The sequence below is a fragment of the Periplaneta americana genome, chromosome 13 (assembly GCF_040183065.1).
Source record: "Periplaneta americana isolate PAMFEO1 chromosome 13, P.americana_PAMFEO1_priV1, whole genome shotgun sequence".
Taxonomy (NCBI): Eukaryota; Metazoa; Arthropoda; class Insecta; order Blattodea; family Blattidae; genus Periplaneta; species Periplaneta americana.
In genome coordinates this window covers 148,625,690-148,650,132 of record NC_091129.1, presented here as the reverse complement: position 1 = coordinate 148,650,132, position 24,443 = coordinate 148,625,690, and the positions used below count along the sequence as shown (strand labels likewise).

The 24,443-nt window shown below is 35.9% G+C and overlaps 1 protein-coding gene across 1 annotated transcript; it reads left to right on the top strand.

The window, feature by feature from the left end:
* Window positions 1–570: 570 nt before the first annotated feature.
* LOC138711617 (putative gustatory receptor 28b) lies at window positions 571–22,990 on the top strand. Its single transcript, XM_069842752.1, has 4 exons — window positions 571–963; window positions 9,916–9,984; window positions 11,551–11,640; window positions 22,834–22,990. The coding sequence occupies exons 1-4, from the start codon at window positions 778–780 to the stop codon at window positions 22,888–22,890; spliced, it is 402 nt and encodes a 133-aa protein (XP_069698853.1). The 5' UTR covers window positions 571–777; the 3' UTR covers window positions 22,891–22,990.
* Window positions 22,991–24,443: the final 1,453 nt, after the last annotated feature.

The window sequence follows — 24,443 nt, the reverse complement described above, 5'->3', positions numbered from 1 at the left end:
CATCATTTGAAAACCCTCAACAAGATGTGCGACGTCCTACATGAAGTCAGTAACAATAACTACAAAGAAGTGCTGCCAACTGGCTGTGGTTTCACGTTCCTATTCTTTGAAGCATTTCAAATTCTACAAGTAGCATTTGGATTGGTACACACGTCGCAGACTATTGATCGTGACTTTCTGACGCTGACAGATTTACAATGGATTTGGATTCTCATGATACCGATAGCAGTAGAATGCCAGTTTACTGCCCTGTGTTCGATGCTGGAGCGCTTTTTCAAAACGGTGAATCGAGACCTCGAACATCTCCTTCCCACCGCTTCAGTTGCCAGCCACAACAGGCCTAACAAAATTCTTGCGAGTAAAGTTGGAAAACTTAATATGGAAAGAGGAAACAGACGGAAGAAGAGACGTTTAAGAAAAGATTTTACAAGCACGAACGACAGTTTTTATAAGGCGGGCGGTGGAGTCGAGAATTACATTTCCATAGGAGCAGCTGTACCAAATGCAAGCATGGAAGATTGCCAAGATGAGAGAACTGTTGCTAACGAAGCAAGACAAACTTTTGGTTCTGCGGAAATTAGGGACCCTATCACAACAGTTGTCCACGAGCGCAGTCTATTCTCACACGATGTTCTGATATTAGAAGCTCTGCCGTCATTCCAACACGTCGGCGATGGGAGGATTACGTGGAATGGCGATACCCTGTGCAGACTTCGGCAACTTCATGAGCAAATCCACGCGTTATGCGAGGACGTAAATTACTGCTATGGGCTCCAGATGCTGGTTGTTACCTCTTCGTCGCTCGTCATCCTCATCATAGCGGTGTACAACGTGATGGTCGAGTTCCTGGTGGGCTCGCGTTCCCGCGGCTCATTCTACTGCGTGCCGCTGATCATGACGGCTGTGTTAAGAATTATGCGGCTGTTACACCTCTGCTACCGCAGCGAGACTGTGTCTACTGAGGTAAGTGCTCAGGTCTCTAAAAACTAAGCTTTTCCAGATCGAGACAATATAGCCTATCACTCAGGTTTCTCATATAATACAATAGAATGGATGAGTATATAATAGGATGCGAAACTTACTGAGTTTCCCGTAACACATACTAGAGGTGCTTTTCTTTTTAACAGGAACATGTATGGTACATAAGTGTCAGCCTTAAAAGGCTTTTACTTTAACAGAGATGTTAACATGCAGTAACATTTTATTTTTAATTGAGGTGACCGATCTTGACGGTAGTTGTTACTTTATACTCTTGTTGCCAGGGCTCTTATCAGAGGATTGGGGTGGTACAGCAAGTCCTTATGAAAGTTTTCTGTAAATTTCTGTATAATGTCGTAGAATGATTCTATTTCAAGCATGTCTTGTTGTTGTTTATTGGTGGTTCTATAGTCTGCACCAGTGATAGTTAGGGATACTTTTCTCTGTATAGCATGAAGACGTCTGATAATTTGGAATTTTGCATTGCTCCAGATTTCGCAGGCATAGGTCATTTGAGATCTTATAACAGAAGTGTAAAGGATTTTTTTCAAGGGAAGTCTAATGTAAGGTGACTTCGACAATGGATATAGATGAATGAATCTGGATAATGCTTTGTTACGAGCTGCTTCAACATGGTGATGAAATCGAAGTTGTTTATCAAGTGTGACGCCGAGGTATTTTACAGATTGTTTATAGTAGATATCTTCGGAGAAGAGATTGAGGTGATCTGGTATTTTTGGCTTTCTTCTGGTAAAAATGATGGCTTGAGTTTTACTTTTATTGACTTATTCTCCAGTTTCTTAGCCACATTTCCAATATTTTTAGTTGTTTTTGCATAGTACGTTGTGCGATGTTGATTGAAATGTCACTGGTGAAGTAGGTGGTGTCATCTGCGTATAATCCCATATTGCATTCAGCAATCAATGGAATATCATGTACATAAACTGAATATAAATGCACTGCTAAGACGGAACCCTGTGGATCTCCGGCTTTGATATTCTTGATTATTGATAATGTGCCATCCATTTTGACTTGAAAAGTTCTATCTGTTAAGAAAATATGTATTAGGTGAATAAGGCTATCATCTATTGACAGTTTAATTAATTTGAATAAAAGACCCGAGTGCCAAACTGTGTCAAAAGCATATGCTATATCCAGAAATGTAGCTATTGTATGTTGGCCGGCTTGAAAGTTATTTGTGATATGGGTTGTGATTCTTTTATGTTGATGAATTGTTGAGTGATGTTTCTTGAAACCTAACTGTTCGTGATGTACTTTTGATGGAATTTGAAGAATTGGTAGAAGTCTTCTTGCAATAATTTTCTTTAGAATTTTTCCTTGAATGTTCAGTAGACTAATCGGTCTTCTATTATTTGGAATCATCGGATCTTTTCTTGGTTTGGGAAAAGTGACTATGTGAGCATGTTTCCAGGCTTTAGGAAAATACTGCAATTTTAGACAAGTGTTGTATATTTTTGTGAGATATGTAGTAACATTTTTTTGGAATATAAACAAGCATTTCTGTTATCACTTTATCAGGTCCTGCAGATTTCTTACGTTTGAGTTCCGCAATTATAGATTTTAACTCTGATGGTGATGTAGGAGTAATAGTATTCGTTGATGAAAGGCTGAGATATTGTTGAACTTGACATTCTGTATTATCAATAAATGTCTGATTGATTGGAGAGGTATTCTGTCTAAATCTGTTTTCTAAGGAATGAGCAATAATGTTTGCTTTGTCTATTGGGGAATAATGTACTCGTCCTGCCTCGTCTTTTATTGTTGTGTTTGATGTCTTTGTTGTTTTTCCTAACAATCTTTTGTGTAAGGTCCACATTTTATCTGGGTTTTCAGATATTTCCTTTACTACTGATTCAAATTGAGAAATTTTATGAAGTTTAGTTTTATTTCGGACGGCTTTGTTCAGTCTATTGTAGCATCTTTTTGACTGCGGATCACCAGTATCTTGCCATTTTTTTCGTGCTCTGTGCTTTGCTTGTATGAGGAATATGAGTTCTGTATTGTCAGTTGGGTCACTGATATCTTCTAGAGGTGCTGTTGTAGAAATTGATCTTGCTGCCACCTGTTCGGAGGAGGGGCGTTATTACATCTAGCAGCGCACCAAATAGCGAATAGAGTAATTACTCTATGCATTTAGCAGCGCACCTGATGATGAAAATGTTAAACTGTGCAGAAAGTATTCCCTTCCACCCTCATCGATATTCAAAACTAACCCAATTTAAAATAAAACATTTACATTTTTATTCCTCACAGCATCTTCTACTGAAAATTCTTTCCGGAACCAACAGGAAGATAAAAGAGATGATCTATTTTACACTACTCAGAGACAAAAAATAAAGCAAAAGATTAGATAATTGAGATTGTATTCTTTGGGTATTTATTGTACAATACAGTGGAAAAGTCTGCAAGAACTACTTAGATAGTTCAATTTATTATATTACTATTACTTTACAATACATTCAACAATACTGTTTTTACAACGTCCATAAACATCACTGTTTATACACACACGTAGTATCTCTTTATGTTCATTTATTAACAAATTTCTGTCTGCCATCTTGTCTCCTCGAGCAATATCTCGAACGGATAAATAGAGAACTCTGGGTAATGTACCCAACACGTAGTTCTAATGTTCACAAACTACGACGCTGGGCCCTGATCATCTTATTTCAGCCCCCTGCCGCAAGATGGTGCTGACCGCAGCTTCTCATTCTATTATACATTTATCCATGACAATAGCCTCAAACACAACATTTATGACCATGTGCATCAACGTCGGTTAAAAATGCAGTAACCATGACATACGAAACCACGGTTAAAAAGTAAGCATGGTTAAAATGTAATAACTATGCACCATTCATAATCACCTATTACTTAAACATAATTAGCCGACACCTCATTTAACCTCTATGCTGGTACACAGTTTCTATAAAATGACGAAAGGAAAGCACCCACACCTCTGCAAAGATAATAGTCAACGTCCAAAAACGACTGCGTTTACTCCGATCTACATCGAAATGAATGTATTCTATATTTTCGCATTGCATTTGTTTTCATTTGGGCGCTGTTATATTTGACGAGACGATAAAAGTCACCTTCGGCTCCCTTTATTACGCATGCGCTATCGGTGAAGAAATTCCGCTTCCGGTGTGACGCTGAGCCCCGTTGTAAGCATAAAAATGTTTTATTTACCGCAGTAATTGTGAACTGGATTTCTTTTACTTTCATTCGAGATTGATGGATTAGTTTTCAAACTTCTGTAATAATGCCTGTGGTATGCAAACATTGCAGTACCATATTTAGTAAACAGTCGAATTTAAACAGACATTTAAGACATGTACATAAAATAGAGCACGTGAACATGATATCGTATCAGTAATATTATATCTTTCTCTTGTAAAATTTCCAGTTTTGGAATTACAAGGTTTTGATCGCCACCCGACGATGAGCCATTAGTTTCACTATCATTAATATAACCCAATTTATCATTGTATTCCCGTTCACTGCACTTTCAGTGGGGACAATTTTCTTTATTAAGCATTTATCCATTATCAGTAGTTATATAGCCGTTGCTAATCAATTAACGAGCACACACCTACGACGACGATCATAACAAAAAAAAAAAGCAACCTAAAAACGAGTGTTGATAATGGTTAGTTTTAAATTTTGGGTAATTAAGTAGTAATCACCAGCCAGGCCATCTTCCAGTAATAGAGATCCAGGATAGATACATTACCAAGTATATACATATATTTTAATAATTGTGTAGAAACAAACCATCGACAGGTCATATCGGCCAGGCCATCATCTTACTACAACAGAGATCCAGGGTGTAAAGTGGATACTGGATGACAAGTTAATCATATACAAACGAAATTTAATAAAAGAAAATACATATGATAACGAAGGTGCCCTGGACCTCTATTGCGGGAATATGGAGGCCTGGCCGATTATTACTACATAATTACCATACACTGTTAATTAACTGTTAGCTCTGTGTTATTTCCGCTTGGTAAGACTTAGGACCATTACTGTTCGATCCCAATAGTTCATAGATTTGAACTGAACTACAAAAATGTGGATCATGGATAGAGAAGTGGAGTCACTCTGTTGCATGTGTGAAGATTCACCGATCTCAAATTCAGGAAAGATAGCGGCACTGTGAATTGCTTTACTAACATGTTCGACAGCTGACCTCCTCTATCAGTGATTTAGATGGATAAAAACATTTAGGGCCTACAGGAACTCATAAAGTTAGTGGTATGTTTTCTAATTTACCACGATATTTAAAATGCTATTGTTCTAAGGGTGTCTCGATTTGTTCTTTTGGATGGTTCCTTGTCCATTTTGTTACTCAACTGTGGAATAATAAATAATAATGAATATAGGTCTATACCGGTAATAATAAAAAAATATATATCTTCTTTTTTCCGAGATGTTCCAGTCGAACCAAACCACTACTCTCTATAGAGTTCAAATAATAATCTTTGGCCTATAACCTACTTCATCTTTCAAACAAATTAATTCAATTTTTGGCTAAACTAGTGCCGAAGTAGTTCCCCGCTTATATACATGTTGCATATACGAATCTGTGACAGGTTAGATTTGGTTAGTTTAGGGTTTTGTTACGCCATGCATATATTTGTCTATGATGCATATACGATCAACTGTATCTACATAAAAAGAAACCCTTATAAATTCAACAATTTTCACTTCCGAAATCACCAGAACTACTTCAGCGCTAGTTTCGCCGCTTTATTTACATAGGAATATCTCTTCGAATTGTTAACAAGGCTGAGATCACTCTTAATTTTACTGGATGTGATGCCCCTGGTTTTATAAATTTGGACACAAAGTGTCTTGCAGCCCCTCTGAAGTTGGCACCTACGTTTGGTGATATTTATTTGCATATCACGAGATTCGTAAGTTGGTTTACAGTTGAAATATACAGAACTACCTCAGCGCTAGTTCTTGCCGCCCCTCTGAAGTTGTAGATGGAATATTGTGTTAGCCAAGTTTAATATCAATACTACCACCAGAAATTAACTCTTAATACATATAGCCTATCAAGACTTATGAGGAAATATTCTGGAATACAATTATACGAAAATAACGTTTGACTTGGATAACAGGATCTGGAGTAATAATTGTGAAATCTATCAATGCACTATTATTATAATTACGTAACTTGTATCACCGAAATGTAAATAATATATGATCGTGACGAAGGTGAATCACAGTCTAATACTTACAGTCACGCAACTCATACGTATAAAATATGCCAACATTTGACAGCTGGCGCGACAGTAGCCCTCTAGCGGCAGGCAAGTTAAAAGTGTGCACACGACACATGATAACATATCAGAAAACGGGTTTTGCGTAATTTGTTTTATATTTTTATGCTATACAGTATAAGTGTATATGATTCTTATTAATTTTATTTTAGAATCCTAGAAGAATTTCACACGCAGTTAATCTACAAGTTTCAGAAGCTGGGAATAAACGTAATTCTTTCTGCTCCTTACAACTGAATCATGGTCCTGTTCACGTATCATGGTTTGAAATAATATAATTGTTCGTACGTGGATGGTTAATTAAATTCATTCCTAAATATATTTATGAATCATTGGAACTCTATATTTCCTGTGAGAAGAGTCAAAATTAATAGCTTCAAAATTGAAGGGCATATCTCGTAGGGTACATTGCGTGGTGAATTCCTCTCCCTATTTCCTGAGAAAGTAACTATTTTCCATACCGCAAATTGGGGCAAACTCGGCCGCTGAGGTAAACTTGAAAATAAAAAGGGGAAGATTTAAACCTTAATATGACAGACATTGATTTATGAAGTTCATTATTTTTCATTTCTTAAGAACCGGTATTTCCTTTATTATTTTGAGTGGCAAATAGTGCTGATATTATGGTTTAAATGTTTATGGCAAGTTTACCGCATTTTACATTACATTTCCAGTTTTCACACATAAGCTTAATTTTAACTTATCCTACTTATATAATACGTAATTTACATGTCCTTATTGTTAATATGACGTAGGTGAGAACAAATAAATGAACACACAATTTTGTTGAAAAAATTGTGACTTCAATTAACTCAGAAAATCTAGGCCTAATTTTATTTTCAGAGCAGAAGTGGTGTAAGTCAAAATGAGTAATGAGGGTTAAAGTAAACGTTCTTTATAATACAGCGCAAAGTAGCAGTTAATATTGAATTTATTTAAACTATTAGTAGTCAGTGAATAGCACGAAGGATATATTAATTGCTACTTTGCGCTGTATTTTACAGAATATTTACTTTAAACCTCATTACCTAATTTTGACTTACACCACTTCTGCTCTGAACGGCTCAAATAATCACTGGGAATATAAAATCAACACCAATAACAGTCATGCAAATTGTTACAGAAAAGATTGCTTTTTATATTAAATTTAAGAAGGCTATTGAGAACTTAATACGTCTGCCACATGAATCTACACCAACACATCAGAAATTTATCGACACAGTCTGGATTTATTCAAGAAGTGAATATTTTGCAAAAGGATTACAATAATCCATGAATTCTTGAAAAATTAACATCATGATCCCTACTTGAATGCAATATAACGTTCAACTTTTGAAAAATATAAAGAAAAAAAAGACGAATACAAAAATTATGGAATTACTTGCATTAAAAACTTAAGATGCATTATCCAAAATCGGAATGGTTACACATTTACACATATGATTTCTGCAAAAAATTAATATACTGTAACAGGTATTTACTTTGGTTTTATTTAAACTCTCCTTCCTGACATACAAATAGGTAACATAACTAATAAATGTTTTATAGAATACAATACGTAGGCTACCTTCAACGTGGATTATTGGTTACGACTGAGTAATGATTTTCTCTTGGTCTTCAGGGAATCTGAAGAACGACAAATTCGGAGATTTAAACTTGTTACTGCAATTTTCGTCATTGCACACATTGCCTTTATTCCGATGCATGATTAAAACGTTATTATAATATCTCTCATCCCTTTAAAGCATATGCTGGCTGAACGAGACTATGACCAGTGCCTTGCCTGCCGCTTGGGCGCTAGTGTCGCGAATGTTGGCAGAAAAAGTGTTGAAGTTTCGTGACTGTATGTATTAGACTGTGGGTGAATCTAGAATGCGGTGAATAAAACAATTTTTATGCTTACAACGAGGCCCAGCATCACACCGGAAGCGGAAATATTACACCGATGGCGCATGCGTAAAAAGAGAGCCGAGGGTGACTTTTATCGTCTCGTTTATATTTGCGGGTTACATTTCTTTGTTTTTCAGTGCTGTTAGGTTATAATCGTACAAAATGGAATAATAATAATAATAATAATAATAATAATTTATTAGTAGTATTATTATTATTATTAATATTAATATTCAAGTTATTAGCGATATAAATAATATAAATATAATGTTAAATTTGGAATAGTACACTTGCATAATACTAGTGTTAGTTGTTTCTTCTTATATTATTACATTATACTGTCCTGAAACACAATAAAATGAAAAGGAGTGACTAGGATTTGAACCTGAGACTTGACACCTAAATTCCGATATTCTTTAGACTGAGCTATGGGGGCACAAGTAGAGAAACATATGCGGAAAAATTGCCCCAATCCCCCTCCAAGACGTCTGATAATTTGTGGAAGCTCGTCCAGGATGTCTGGGAAGCCGTAGCTGAGAACAGTCGCTATTTGAAAAGACTAGTCGATTCCATGCCCACTCGACTGCAAGATGTGATCGAGATGGGAGAAAGATGACTAAATATTAAATCGTGTTTTTTTGTTTTGTTTGTTTGTTTTTTTTTTTTTACTTTTAATTGTTTGAATTTTCTAAGGCAGACGCCAGTACGTTTGTTTTGTTTATGCCACGAAAGATATTTTTGTTGAGAATAAAATCTTTCTTTCTTTCCATTTGGAGCCATAATGTCACAATAAATAATGATAAAGTCATGGCATAATACATTCATGAACCTGATGTTAATTACTAAAACAGTCATAAAAGAGACAGGAGCAATTATATTTTCTCTCTCTTAAAAACAACAAAACATAAAAGCACTAGTAGTGTTCGAACGCATGACCTCACGAATACCAGCCCAGAACGCTACAACAGTAATACGCAGAAAACTAATTATAATTGTAGGTATCAGGCAACGTGGTCCAACAACGTGTAACATCGCCTGTCTCCGAATTGTAGCGATGATATCCGAAGGGAACTTACCTTCTAGAGCCAAAACTCTATCAAATAACACTACCCCATTAATTCCTTCATTTTTACTGAAATAAGAGCGAAACATAGGCTATTTAGTTTAATAGCATGGATGTAAATGAGGAGAAATCGTGTGTGACGTATCACCACCCTCCTTACCAGCCTATTACACTGATGTGACGCTGAGAGAGGGGTTGTTTATGTCGAAGTCGCGATCCTCCCTCAATTCCATCGCGCGCACCTAAATCGGTAGGAGGTAATTAGGGGAAATTGCTCCGAGAGTCATATATTTAATCTCTGATTTATAGGTATCTTCTAAGTCGAGTACAGTGCGAAATGTTTCTCTGTAAGGGACAAAAGACAGCAAAATTATTTCCACATGAACCATTTAAAATGTGACACTCAATTTATAGGAAGTATAATGTTATCAAAATTCATCAGAATACTTTAATGCATGAATAGAATTGTATTTTTTATTATTTTATGCTTTCTATCTAGGCAGCTTAATTATAAGAAATGTTAAATGCATGCTAAAAAACTGTTGCATACTAATGAAGCAATATTTCAATATTTTTTAGTATTTTTTAAGCCAACAATTTCAGTAAAAACATTTCTTCCAATTTTCCGCTTTTACACTGGCTATAATCACAAAATATTTCTGATTCCAGGCATCGCTCACCGCACGTCAACTGTTTCAATTGAACTTCAGCGTCATGAGCCATCGTGCTAGTCAAGAGGTAATACAAAACGCGTTTACTCTTTCACACAATGGAGCACACAATTTCACATATATAGTATGTCGTCATTGCTGTAATGAATGGGTTACTGAGAACGACACAAATGGAGTTTTAGTTGTTTTAACGATATTTTAATTACTGTGGTTATTTGATAATGGATCAGTGATGAAGTTAATAAATTAATTTGGAAAAAGAAATAAAAATACTTGTAAAAATCATTTTCAGATTTGTTTCGCTCAATATAAATGTCAGGATAATTGTCAAGAATAGAATTCCCGTATTTTATGAGAAATCATCTTCTAAAATACTTACTTCAGGTTAGGCACTTAATTTTACTTCACTTTTCTATACGATTTTACCGATTTCACAAAATTTTAGAAATAGGTGACAAATATTATGACACTTTTCTAGTTTATTATACAACAATAAAAATGGTATAGTCCGTACTTACTTACTTATTTACTGGCTTTTAAGGAACCCGGAGGTTCATTGCCACCCCCACACAAGCCCGCCATTGGTCCCTATCCTGAGCAAAATTAATCCATTCTCTATCATCATATCCCACCTCCCTTAAATTCATTTTAATATTATCTTCCCATCTACGTCTCGGCCTCCCTAAAGGTCTTTTTCCCTCCGGCCTCCCAACTAACACTCTATATGCATTTCTGGATTCGCCCATACGTGCTACATGCCCTGCCCATCTCAAACGTCGGGATTTAATGTTCCTAATTATGTCAGGTGAAGAATACAATGCGTGCAGTTCTGTGTTGTGTAACTTTCTCCATTCTCCTGTAACTTCATCCCTCTTAACCCCAAATATTTTCCTAAGCACCTTATTCTCAAACACCCTTAACCTATGTTCCTCTCTCAAAGTGAAAGTCCAAACCAGAGAATCAGTCCCATTCCGAGGCTTATTTGAAGGATTCGTAACAAGCTGTTTTTTACGGTGAAGGGTTGTTAGCCCTTCGCCAACCCCCAAGCTGGAGGACCACCCCTCATCGGCTGTCCGCGACTGCTTATTCAATACAGTCCGTATCAAACGAAACTTTCTCTAGAGAAACTAAGCTGGAGAGGAAGACAGAAGGTTAGGGAAAAAGGCAAGAGGCTGGGAAAAAATAGGAAAAATGATAAAAGTTGTAGAGAATCCTAGAAAAATAAAGGAAGTGGAAAGGAAGACAAAAAGCTAGAAGGAAAAAAGGCAAAGGATGGAAGAAAAGATGTAAATCAAGTGGAATGAATAATTATGTAATAAACGGAAAAATGACAATAAGGAAAGACAAAGGTGACTTGAAAAATAATAAATTATGTTTAGTAATATTATGTCGGCTATCCACCGATTCGTCGGTAGCCTTAGGGAAGTTCCAATGTTCGTGAGAACTCGTCGAAACAGAACTTGTTCTGAACGCAGACTTAATAACACAGGAGTTAAAGACAATCAGTTTTCCAATGGTGCTTCAACTTTTGTTTGTTCGATAGTTACTAATAGACGTGTTCTATGCGTAGCTGTCCCCAGACGCCGTACCGAAAGGGAAGCTGTTACAACAATAAGCTGCTCTTCTGTTTCAGCTGGTTCGCTTCGAAAAGCAGGTTGAAAGGATGAAGGTCAGATTCAGCGCGTGTGGATTTTATGCTGTGGATTGTTTGCTAATGCAAAAGGTAAATGCAATTATTTCATTTTAAATTAAGGCCTGATTCCTGTAAATAGTTTTCGCTTCAGTTTCTTAAACTGATTGTCCTAACTTGCCTTAAAATTTAAACAAAGAATCACATAAACCAGTAACTTAAGGATAACATAGAAAAGTGACTCGCATTTTGCGCAATGATCCCTTGTCATGTTGCGAATTATTTTATTGTTTACGGTTAATTTTTGCAACTGCCTAGGAGCTGTCACACTGATGAAGGAGGAATTTAAACGAAAGAAGATGAACAATAAAATTTCAAACTCGATCAGTAGATTCGAGCATATAAAGACACTGTCTTATAAATTCCTGCCTCAGACATGTGAGCATTAATAATAATAATAATAATAATAATAATAATAATAATTTATTTATTTATTTAATCTGGCAGAGCTAAGGCCAGTAGGTCTTCCCTTCCGCCCAGCCAGACTCTAATTCTAATTGAAAACAATTGCTTACATAGTTATTACATTAATATCTAGACCATAAAACAACATGAAAGTAAATAATGAAAGTTGGATAAGTAATGTTAGTGTGACAATAATAAACATTGGTAAGAAATAGTTATAGTAATAATAATAATAATAATAATAATAATAATAATAATAATGAGATAATTTAGATATTTATCTGTGATATATATATAACCATTAAACATTGAGAAACCTGAAACGGCTATTATTGTTAACAAGAATTGTTAGAAAAATATCTCGTTAGCCTATTCTTAAATTGGTTTGATGTCTGACATAACTAATAACTAGAGATGGAAGTTCGGACACCTAAGCTGTGAAGTTAACTACAACGCATGTTATACAAATCGTGTTTACATCAACTCAGGGTGGTACAGGGACTTGTAAACAGTATTTCGATGCTTGAATCAAAACATTGCTTGGTATAGTCAATGACTAAAATAAATAAAGGGTTTAGAGCCATAGTGGGCCAAGCGCCATTTATTAAAAGCGGAGAAAGCAAGTGTTAAAGTTAAATGAATACCATAGTTTAATGAAGATTGACATATCATTTAGTTTTAACGTGTATATTACTTGCTATATGTTTCCATTCAATTATGGTAATAACTTCATTTTAACCCTCGTTTTCTACGGTTTTAGTAGATGGCGCTTGGCCCACTATGGTTCTGAACCCTTCAAATAAGGTGTAATACAATTTACGAAAGTGACATATTTTCTTCTTTGCAAAAAATGACAGATCTTAAACAAAAATGAATGGTTTACTTAAGTGTCACTAATTTTGTTGCATTGTGCAATTGCGTACATTCGTAAATTGTCAAATACAAATTAAGAGTCCACTGCAAGAATGATGGATGTCACTTTCTTGTCGAAAATGAACCAAGACTGTCAATGCATAGCTTAAGACATAGGTATGGAATGTACATAGAGAGTTATATGGCATTGATACTGATAGTCATTGTCCAGTAACGCTCGGAAAATCACAGTTAAGCTTTGAGCGCTAAGCATTTCAAACTTTCAATTGCGTCTCCTGCAAAATGTGTTCCAAATGACATCCATCATTCTTGCAGTGGACTCTTCAAATCTGTTTCGACTGTCACTCAAACAAGAAAATGTTCTTTTGGCATCACACGATGCTATTGGTGCGAATTTGAAATAGTTTTTATTTATTATAATCTTGTGTCTGTTCACTATTTAGTTCATATTGTACTTCACAGAGTTTCGAATATGTGGGATTTTTTTTTTCAAAAACACTCTTTAGTTTTAGCTTAATCCTTTTATCACCAACAGCTGATCGTATAGAATTTAAAGATACTTCGTACCACGAAGGTAAATATTGTGTACGCACGGTTGTTGAAGTCGGCAAGTTTCTCGATGTAGTACACCAGGCCTGCACAAGGTTTGCGCTCTCCGAGTCGGCTCACAGCTCATGAGCGGAATGCAGATATTAGCTGCGCTCTGTATAAGGGTGGACTGGAAGAAGGGGTGACCTCGTACAAAATGTACACAAAAGGAAGTACTATTACGAGTGTTTATGAAATGAATTCCCTTTCAGTCTTTGCAAAACTATCTTGGACTATTATTAATTAATAAAGAAATATTTATTTTACAGAAATAATACAAATTCTATAGCTACTTAAATGTACAATATCATTTTGTTATATTTTTATTTATCAGTACATCAAAACGAGGTTTCATGCTGTTGGCAGCTGAAAGGAACAGTAGCCTACTGATCGTAATGAAACATCAGTTACAGATGTTCGATGTCTGCCTTTATTAAAGTTGATTATAGAAAACAGTTGCTCACAAATATAAATGTTGAGCCAAACATAGCAATCATTTTCACAGCCAGTCTGTGTAGTCGTGGATATTATTGCTAATGTTTAGTCTTGTAAAACTCAACCAGGCTAGTAGTATTATTCAAACGATCTTTAGCCCTTAGGTCACATTGAAGATCAATACGTTCGTGCTGTAAATCGTTAAAATATTAAATGTTATGTTCCGTCTTTTAGATTCCTCCATACTGTACTGTAGCAGTAGGTAAGCAACGTGAAACAGTTACTGAGAATAGGCCTACACACTGCACTTCACTAGATAGGCCTAACTGAGTGGTCGTTTCCCCCCTCTCTACCCACAGCAAGTCTATGTCATTCTGACGTATCTTCCTCTCCGTTTCGGCGAGCGGAAAACACGGCTCTCCCGCTCCCAAGGAGCGCGCGCGCTCGTTGAGCGCTGTTTGTGCAGGTATGTAGTAGGCCTACACTTTTCAGTGAAATGTTTAAAATGTGGATTCTCAAATTTATGGAAAGGAATATTCGCACGTATCTTCATCGGACACTAAGAAAACTAAACAGATAATACAAACTACGTACACTCCAAGTCGTCACAGAACTGCCAACTACGTGGCGTTTACCTCTGCTCGGAAGGAAGGAAACCGCAGCAGTAACTTGTGTGGCCTTCTGCATTCAGCCCCAACCCCTGGTTTTTCTCCGAGCGAACGTACAATAATACTGTGATATTGTTTATTTTACATGGCGCTGGAAGTCTGCGTAATCATTTATTTACAAACAAGTGATTCCAAGTATTTTCGTATCTGTAGTGTATTACCTAGGTAATTTTAGCAGTGTGGTACGATACAATATCCCCGCTATGTTCCCAAGAGGAGGGATTTAACCGAAAGAATTCCCCTGTGATATTTTTGGAATATTTTATATCCATTAGCTATGTACCTTATCTCGCTCTCTTGATTTAAAGCAACAGACTACACTGTAGTACTAACTTATTTGCGTTTTGTGTTAATTAAAGTTCAAATTCCCCATAAAAATAACGTCAACATTTATGATTACATGTATGAACATTAATCCATTCATTCATTCATTTTATTCCATAGATCTTGCATGAGCAATGAAGCTTTAAGATGTGGAACATGTCAACATTTTACAATATTACAATTACAATTTTGTACAAATTTTTATAGTTTTACAATTTAGTAATTTTCTACAATTTTTACAATTTTGTACAATTTTTTTTTACATTTTGGCGAGATGTAGTGAGATGAGATGAGGTCCGAGGATTCGCAAAAATATTACCCGGCATTTGCCTTTTCGGTGGGGGAAACCTCGGAAAAACCCAATCAGGTAATCAAATCAAAGGGGGTAATCAAATCAAAGTGGTTGATGCCAAGGACTCGCCATAGACCATCCGGCTTCAGTCCCACGGCTGGGGAAACCTCCGAAGAAACCAAAGTCCAAAGGGGCATCCAACCCAAGCCCGAACGCAGCTTCAGCAGCCCAGCGAGTCTGCCGACTAAGCTACATCGATGGCTCTATTAAAAGTATACAATACATAGCCAATCAGATTATTAAATTTACAAACGCAAACGATCATTCATAAGTTGAGCTATATTATAATACAAAACAATTTAATTAAATTTAAGGCATAAACAATTCAACCAGTTGTGATATACAGAAATTGATAATACATATCATGCAAACTACTTCAAATTACAAACACAAACAATATCAGTAGAGCTATATAGATTACTATTCAATTTAAAGCACATACAATTCATCGGCCAAAACTATACAAATATATACAATACAAAGTAGCATACTTTCATTAAGCTATACAAATTTGTGCAATTAATATCAAGTAGATTAATTCAATTTATAATCATAAACAATTCATCAGTTGAGCTATACATATTACCATTCAATTTACAGTAGGTCTATATACAATTCATCAGTAGAGCTACACAGACTAGTAATCATTTTAAGAACATATACAACTCATCAGCCAAACTATACAAACATATACAATCAAATTAGTTCAATTTACAAACTTATTTTCGTTAAGCTATACAATTCATATGAAGTATATTAATTCAATTTATAAGCTTAAACATTTCATCAGTTGACCTATACAGTATACTATTCAATTTACAGTACATACAATTCATCAGTTATGCTAAACAAAAAATACAATACATAGTAAACAGATTAAGTCAATATAAAAACATATTTTAGTTGAGCTATATAAAATTGTACATGTCATTTAAGTAGAATAATTCAATTCACAAGCATAAACAATTCATCAATTGTGTAGAAGGTATGAGTATGTAGAAATTTGGTTAATTCTTTTCTGAACCTTTTCTCGTTGTTCTTTAAATCTTTAAGATGATAATAGACTGCCATAAGACAAATAATGTACTAGAGACGTGAATAGTAGTTTCGCAGTGTGCAATAACAAAGTTGAATGGTTGCCTGTGAGGGACAAATTATTGCCGTAGGTAATAAGGAAGCTGAGGCTAAGAAGAAATAGGAGAACTTCAATATTTTCTATTACAGTCGAGTCTTTTCCCGGTCTTCTAATAAATATACTGGATTTTCAAAATTGACACCTTAAAAAATAAAGTACCATGAAAATGAACGTACTGTTTCATTATATTCAGAGGTAAAAGGGATTTTTTTTTATTTTAGTAGGTTATTTTACGACGCTTTATCAACAGCTTAGGTTATTTAGCGTCTGAATGAGATGACGGTGATAGTGCCGGTGAAATGAGTCCGGGGTCCAACACCGAAAGTTACCCAGCATTTGCTCATATTGAGTTGAGGGAAAACCCCGGAAAAAACCCCAACCAGGTAACTTGCCCGGACCGGGGACCGAACCCGGGCCACCTGGTTTCGCGGCCAGACTCGTTAACCGTTACTCCACAGTTGTGGACAGGTAAAAGGGAATCTATTACATTAATTCACAGACGTAATAGATCGAGTCAACCCGAACAAGTTTGGTCATATAAATTTTTTTATATGTTCAATAGTTTTGAGAATAAAAAATAAACACGATATCAAAGGAAGTCGTCCCGTGGGTTTGTTTTCCTTACTCAGGTACTGTCCACATTTCACGAGAAGATCCGAGCAAGGAATGTAAGGTTTTCCCCCACCTCACAACCAAACATCGAGAAAACCGGGTTTGTGTGCTGTAAACTTTCGCTATCAACTACAGTGAAAACATTGTCCCTCAGTAAAACATTAACTTTGTATCCGGATTATTAATTCATACAGGCTACATATTATACATTTAATATCTATAATTAAGTTAATTACGGAAAACAATTATTCAGTGACAGTGTTATACCACACCAGTCAATGTAAATATTATATTTTTGGTTTACAATATAATAATAATAATAATAATAATAATAATAATAATAATAATAATAAAATAACCTACACTGCATAGTTCTCGCTGACTTTTTTCCTTCAACTGTCGCCTTATTCTTTCAATTGTCGCTACGGACACACCTGTTCAATAAATGTAATGCCATTTGAATTAAAAGCCGATTTTACTCCATATTTATTATTTATTTACTTAATTTAGCTGAGTTAAGGCCATGAGGACTTCCCTACCACACCACCAATATATAAATAGGTATGTACAAAAAAAACAAATATAGAGAGAAGAAGTATGGCTATTTTATAGCATTTCTTTGCAAAATAAGTGAAAGAATACAACATAATCTAATAATACTGAAGGCAAAAATTAATCTGGAGGTAAGAATTTCAAACCCCTTAATAGTTAGGCTTTTTTACATTTAATTTATTGCGATTTTTTTAATATATAGAAATTAAAATTGTTACGAGCATAATGATGTATGTTATTTAAAAGAAATATTAAAGCTTCATGTATACTAAACTTATAAATTTGTTCCCCTCTCGAAGTCACGCCCCTGGTTAACTGAAGTTATTGTAAATTTCAATAATTTAATGTTGACATTATGAGAATATTGTTAAGCCAGTGTAAATGAAATTACTATTAAATTACAAAAAATAAATAAATACTTGCGTATTTACCAGCCCTTTCTGTAGCATTAATCATAGGATACAATAATCTCTTCTGCCTTGCTTCTTCATCACACATCTTTATTACATTCGCTAGACTTTATCGTGCTTCACTATGTATAGTTTTCCCCTTTTTTACGCTTTGTAAACATTATGATAACTGATGTGCGACACTTGAAATCAAACAGAACTCTACATCGCTTTAAAACTACTTAACTAAATATTTCACTGACTAAACAACTTCGTAACTCATTGTCTAACTAAATTACTAATTTAAGATAATTGCCTAATTAAAGCGTAATGCAGCCTATCCGGCACGATCTTTAAGTTAACTTAAGAAATTAAAATCTGACTTACAATGTTTTAATACGGGGACATCACTTTAGTTTTACCAACATTTTTAACATTAACCTGGCTATACTCGGAAACACTGTTACCCCGTTCCATTACAGGAGTTTGGAGTTGCTAGTGCAATATGTAAACAAATCATTTTACTAGCTATAGGAGGAGAGAAAAGTAGTGTAGCCATTTATGTTACAGGGAAATACAGTATTACGATTTTCAGTTTGATCATTACATTTACGGTATTTTATCAAAAGACAGTAGAGTAGTAACATTTTTTTTTTTTCACAAACCCAACTCTTCAGGTAGTTATATTCATTATGTAATGTCTACTTTAATGTCTATTTTATTCAGCATATTACTAACCTAATTTATTCCTGAGAATTTTGTGAGCACTTCCGTAAGAAACCTCAATTTCTACAGCTAACTTCTTGACCGACTTATTACTACCTCGCTGCATCCTTTCTCTAGCATCTTCTACAGCATCTTCTGTCACCTTTGTTGGCCTTCTTACACTTTTCTTCATTTCTGTACACTCTGTTGCTCTAAATTTATCTACCAGATTAATGACATTTCTACGAAAATATTCCGTAATGATATAATCAGGAAAGCGTTAAAAAAAAAACCTGTTGTTCACATTCGGTTATATTGCAATTCCAGTTTCCATCATCGTCCTTCATACCTGCTAACAGTAAAACAAAACTCTTCTTTAAATAATGCTGTGAAGTACTGTACCATATTATAGGGTACCGTACTTTCGGTAACTCTAATCTTCACTTGTGCTCAGTCCACACAGATAAATTCAGTTATGCTACACACCACACCTTCTTTATAACTCCAATAATATAAGCTCTTTCTTCTATAGAAAATGCAACATATTTCTGAAACAGACTATACTTCGCACGAAAACATGACGACCTTCCCTCATCCCCTTCACCAGTTAACTGCAGGCACGCGCAAGGGATAAACCCTTAGCCGAGTTGCCAATTCTTGAAGTCATTGTGATTTGCGAACGTTTTTCAAACTGTGTTCCGTGAAACTGCGATTTTCAGAAAGACTATATTATCTTTGTAAATATACCTTAATTTATAATTACTAAAACAAAATTGGTATAAAAATGAACAAACTTATTTTAAAAACATTTTATATTTATATTTTCACTAACATGTTTTGCCTAAATAAACAAAAAAAATGCAGACTTCTATAATAAGTGTTAAATTGTCATGTTATTGAAGTTCCAGAATTTTATACTTAATTAAGAATGTTGCGCTGGTAAAATTTTCTGAAACTGTGATCATTGAATAGTTATAGAATTTATAGTACAAAAGAGTAAAGTTAGATTTTATCAGCTTCGCCTTGGGTGATAATTTCCACGAACGCATAAAATCTGTTTACTCTAGTGTGCTATACAATATTTTATTCATTACTGGTATGTAAATTTAATTTTAAATTGTAGGGCTTTTCTTTGTACTGTGTTATTGGCGAAGAAGTTCATATATATTCATTTTACTATTGCTAATATGTTGGTTGTCATGTAGAGGGATTTAAAAACATTTAATTCACTGCTGTAAGTTAGAAAACTTTTAAGCACTGCTGTGAATAATGTTATTATTTAGCTTGCTAAGGACGGTGTTGCTGTTGGCGATATCTCTTTCGCGTACTGTTCACATACTGTTCGGCGAAGTAAATAATATATAAAATCGTCTATCTTACCGAATTCTGTTTTAATTTGTTTATTTTCTCTTTAGTCGGTGAACAGTAATTCTTAATTTCTATGCCCATATATCCAACTCCGCCGGTTGCGTCCGATGTTAAGTGATTAAGATTTATACTTATTAAACTGCCTGAACTTTCGATTACTTTATGGATAGAATTTCTAACGTTAGACACAATTTTAACACTTTGTTTTCTTAGCTACGCTCCTCTGCAAATAAGATATTCTGTTTTCTTCAACGGTGTTATTTGTTCTTGTCGTGATCTTCAGGTGAATCAGGAGGCCTGGCTGCGGATCATCTGCTCCAACACTCATTAATCATGGCCGGAATAAATTACACATATTGAAGCGCACAACGGTATAAGACAACACGTCGACAAATGTCTAAAAAGACACTGAGAACGGGTGAAACCCAACAGGTAGAGGCAATGACTACTAGATTTGGCAATGCTGGGATCTATTGTATTTCTGCCACGCGGCCAGGGGTAGAGTAGAGGATGGGGGTTTATGAGGGATTACCAATTCCAAGAAGAGAGGCCGTCATGTTTCCGAGCCAAGTATATACTCTGTACTGTTTTCTTTACTGCTAGCTGTCAGCGACCGGGCTGACGTTAGCAAGGACATTAGTGAAAGGGTAGGAATCAAGTACAATCAGAAACGCAGGTACAATAAAAATTGAAGTAAAAATAAAATGATGTCCCCGTATAAACTATACTTGTTATCCACAGTATTCGCAATACCAATATCAAACAATAAAATCTCAACAGTAACTAAAATGCTTGCATAGTTTGCAAAACCAACGTTTTCAGGTCGCGTGTTACTGAACTTTGTCCCAGCCAGTCAATGCCACCCCCTCATCTACCTGCTCTTTCAGACGCGCTAAGTTATTGTACCTTTCCTTACCCTCGTCTCTTACCCCGCATGGACCATTCCCCCTCGCAGAGATCATCTCGTGAAGAGTGGACAGTACCTGAACATTTAGGGTGCTATTCATAGACATTTCGCTAGCCCCGCTACGAGCGTGCTAAACTAGCCCCGACTTTGCCAGAGGAGGGACGAATTATTCATATCGCTAACATTGGTTTATGAATATGAAAAACGTTAGTCTCGCTGATCATCCACCGGAAGCCCGCGCTAAAAATGTCTATGAATACGGCCCTTAATTTGTTACGAGCTCAAGCGCTAGCGCTAGTCAGAATGTAATCTTACCTTGTTCAGAAATATGCCGAAAATAAGAAAACAGGAAAGTTCAGGATAACAGGCAGGGTTTGGAATTGAACGGGTTACATCAGCTTCTTGTCTATGCGGATGACGTGAATATGGTTAGGAGAAAATCCACAAACGATTAGGGAAAACACGGAAATTTTACTTCAAGCAAGGAAAGCGATCGGTTTGGAAGTAAATCCCGAAAAGACAAAGTATATGATTATGTCTCGTGATCAAAATATTGTACGAAATGGAAATATAAAAATTGGAGATTTATCCTTCGAAGGGGTGGAAAAATTCAAATATCTTGGGGCAACAGTAACAAATATAAATGACACTCGGGAGGAAATTAAACGCAGAATAAATATGGGAAATGCATGTTATTATTCGGTTGAGAAGCTTTTATCATCTAGTCAGCTGTCAAAAAATCTGAAAGTTAGAATTTATAAAACAGTTATATTACCGGTTGTTCTGAATGGTTGTGAAACTTGGACTCTCACTCTGAGAGAGGAACATAGGTTAAGGGTGTTTGAGAATAAGGTGCTTAGGAAAATATTTGGGGCTAAGCGGGATAAAGTTACAGGAGAATGGAGAAAGTTACACAACGCAGAACTGCACGCATTGTATTCTTCACCTTACATATTAGAGACATTAAATCCAGACGTTTGCGATGGGCAGGGCATGTAGCACGTATGGGAGAATCCAGAAATGCATATAGAGTGTTAGTTGGGAGACCGGAGGGAAAAATACCTTTGGGGAGGCCGAGACGTAGATGGGAGGATAATATTAAAATGTATTTGAGGGAGATGGGATATGATGATAGAAACTGGATTAATCTTGCACAGGTAGGACCGATGGCGGGCTTATGTGAGAGCGGCAATGAACCTTCGGGTTCCTTAAAAGCCATTTGTAAAGTAAGTAAGTAAATAAGAAAACAACAAATATTGATAAACAAATTTGGCTATGTGTACTTTTGTGTGAAAGGGTATACTATATTTTGTAAAGTACATTACATATTCTATGAGTTCATATCATGAGACTCTTTACATGTGTTTTTCCATAAATTTATTTTTTGTTCACCGTGTTCACTATAAACTGATCTAACTCAGAAATTATCAATAATACAAGTTCAAATTTTGTACAGATCTTAAACAGACTATTGAAAAAAAAATTGCTTGTTTATAATTTTGATGTTTAATTTGAATATGAAAATAATAATATGCAAATAAGTGGTTTCAAAATCCATGGTATTCTAAAATCACTTATAATGTTTCTGTAAAGCATATTAAAAATCAAGTGAAGCCATTTTATAGTAAATCTTCCTGTGAATCTAATGGTAAAAGAATTTCTCAAATATCTTTAAAAAAAACTGAGTTATATCAATTTTTGTAAATAATTACAAATTGGGGCTAATTGCCAAATTTGGGCCCCCTTTTTTTTAAAACCTTAATACTCAAATTTAAATTTTATACGTACGGTTGTCCAGTATACAACAAATTTCAAGTTTCAAGGAAAAAACAATGAACTCCAAATTTTCAGTGTCCTCTTCCCAGGGAGACCAGTATTGTCAATTATTTACACTTGTAACTGTATTATTTCAGATTTTATCAACAACAATCACGTATTTGGTGATCCTCATCCAGTTTGGCCTGCAGTGAACCCCAGTTGCCCGTTCAGAAGATTCGTTACACTTGCTGGTTCAGTACAAGAGGACATGGAACTACCGACTTCTGCACGGGCCAATATGTTTGTCTTGTAACACACAATAGTTTCCTTCCTTATTTCTCATAGTCAATGAAATACTTTTGTATGCTTGCTCTACTTAGCACGTTGTTCTATCTAACTGGCATCCCAGCTCTAACTATTCTAGAATAAAACTTCGTCCTTCTACGTGCTACAGTCATTAAGTTCTGAGACTGATGCCTGGAGAGTATGCACCCACAAGAATCTAGATGTCTCACAAGATGCTGCGTAACACGGTGTACACTTAAACAGATCCACATCCTCCCTCAAAATAGTCGCCGTTGGTTGCTAAGGTCAGGACGCTTACGACGAATTGAATCGCGTAAACGGCCAAGAATCTCCTTGTATCGGGTCTTGTTTTTCAGTTGCACCTTGTGGGATGAATTCTATGTGAACAATTCCATTTGAATCAAAAAACAGTTCAAGCATCACCTTGCCTTTTGACCTGTATTGTCGCGGTTTTCCTGTCGTGGCGATAATGGCGTCGCTTCAGTTGCGAATCGTTTCGTCTCCAGTTATGATCAGCATTACTGATCAGCTCACCACAAATCGTCATGTGATCATCAGATCGATGCAATCTATATGCTAGTCACGGCACTACACCCTGCTGCATCCTATATTGACCTGAAGATCGCATTACTGTAGGTATCATCATTCACTATTTGTTACCATCTATCGATTCAGCTGCACAACACTCAGGCTCTATAAAAGTGATCCTTGAACGGTCCTCTGTTCTTCTACAGCTCGCTCAGTAGGTATCTGCATGCAAATCACGATACATTTGATAGATGAAGTTTAAATTAATGAAGACGAAATGATTCCGAAGTCCAAAGGCGAAAGTGATTGAATGGGGGAAACCTCGGAAACTTGTAGGCCTACCTCATCTGGATTTGAACCCGGGCACGCTCGTTTCACGGTCGGATGCGCCTAACGTTACTCAACAGCGGCAGACAGAAGAATCTCAACTTCTTTATAATTCCCTATCTTTGTAGACAGCAGCATGTAGCGTGTCGCAATATACAGCACACAGCTTGTTAAACAACAGACACGCTGTTTTGGGCCACATCGCAGGTGTTGAAATAACTGAGACGCGCCGTCGAGCTCTCGGACAAATCGATTCTGTCCCCTTCCCCAAAGCTGGGGCACGCTGATAACACCGGGGGAGGAGAGGTTTACGATTTCATCCCTTCGAACTCAAAACACCCCTCAAACAGGGTCGTATTCGCACAACTTGCGTGGATTATTTGCTCTTAAATTGTCCCCATCTCCCCTCCCACGCGATTTCAATTTGCATCTTCGCAGTTACATATATGTCGATGTTGAAATCAACTGCAACCAGGCGCTGTTCGTTGCCCTGCAAGGGTGCACAAACTACTGGTAAGTACTGATTTTTAGACAGTTTGTTACAACAACAGCTTCAGGCAAGAGTTTATTTCAGCAGATATGAAATACTAGCGAATGAGATCGT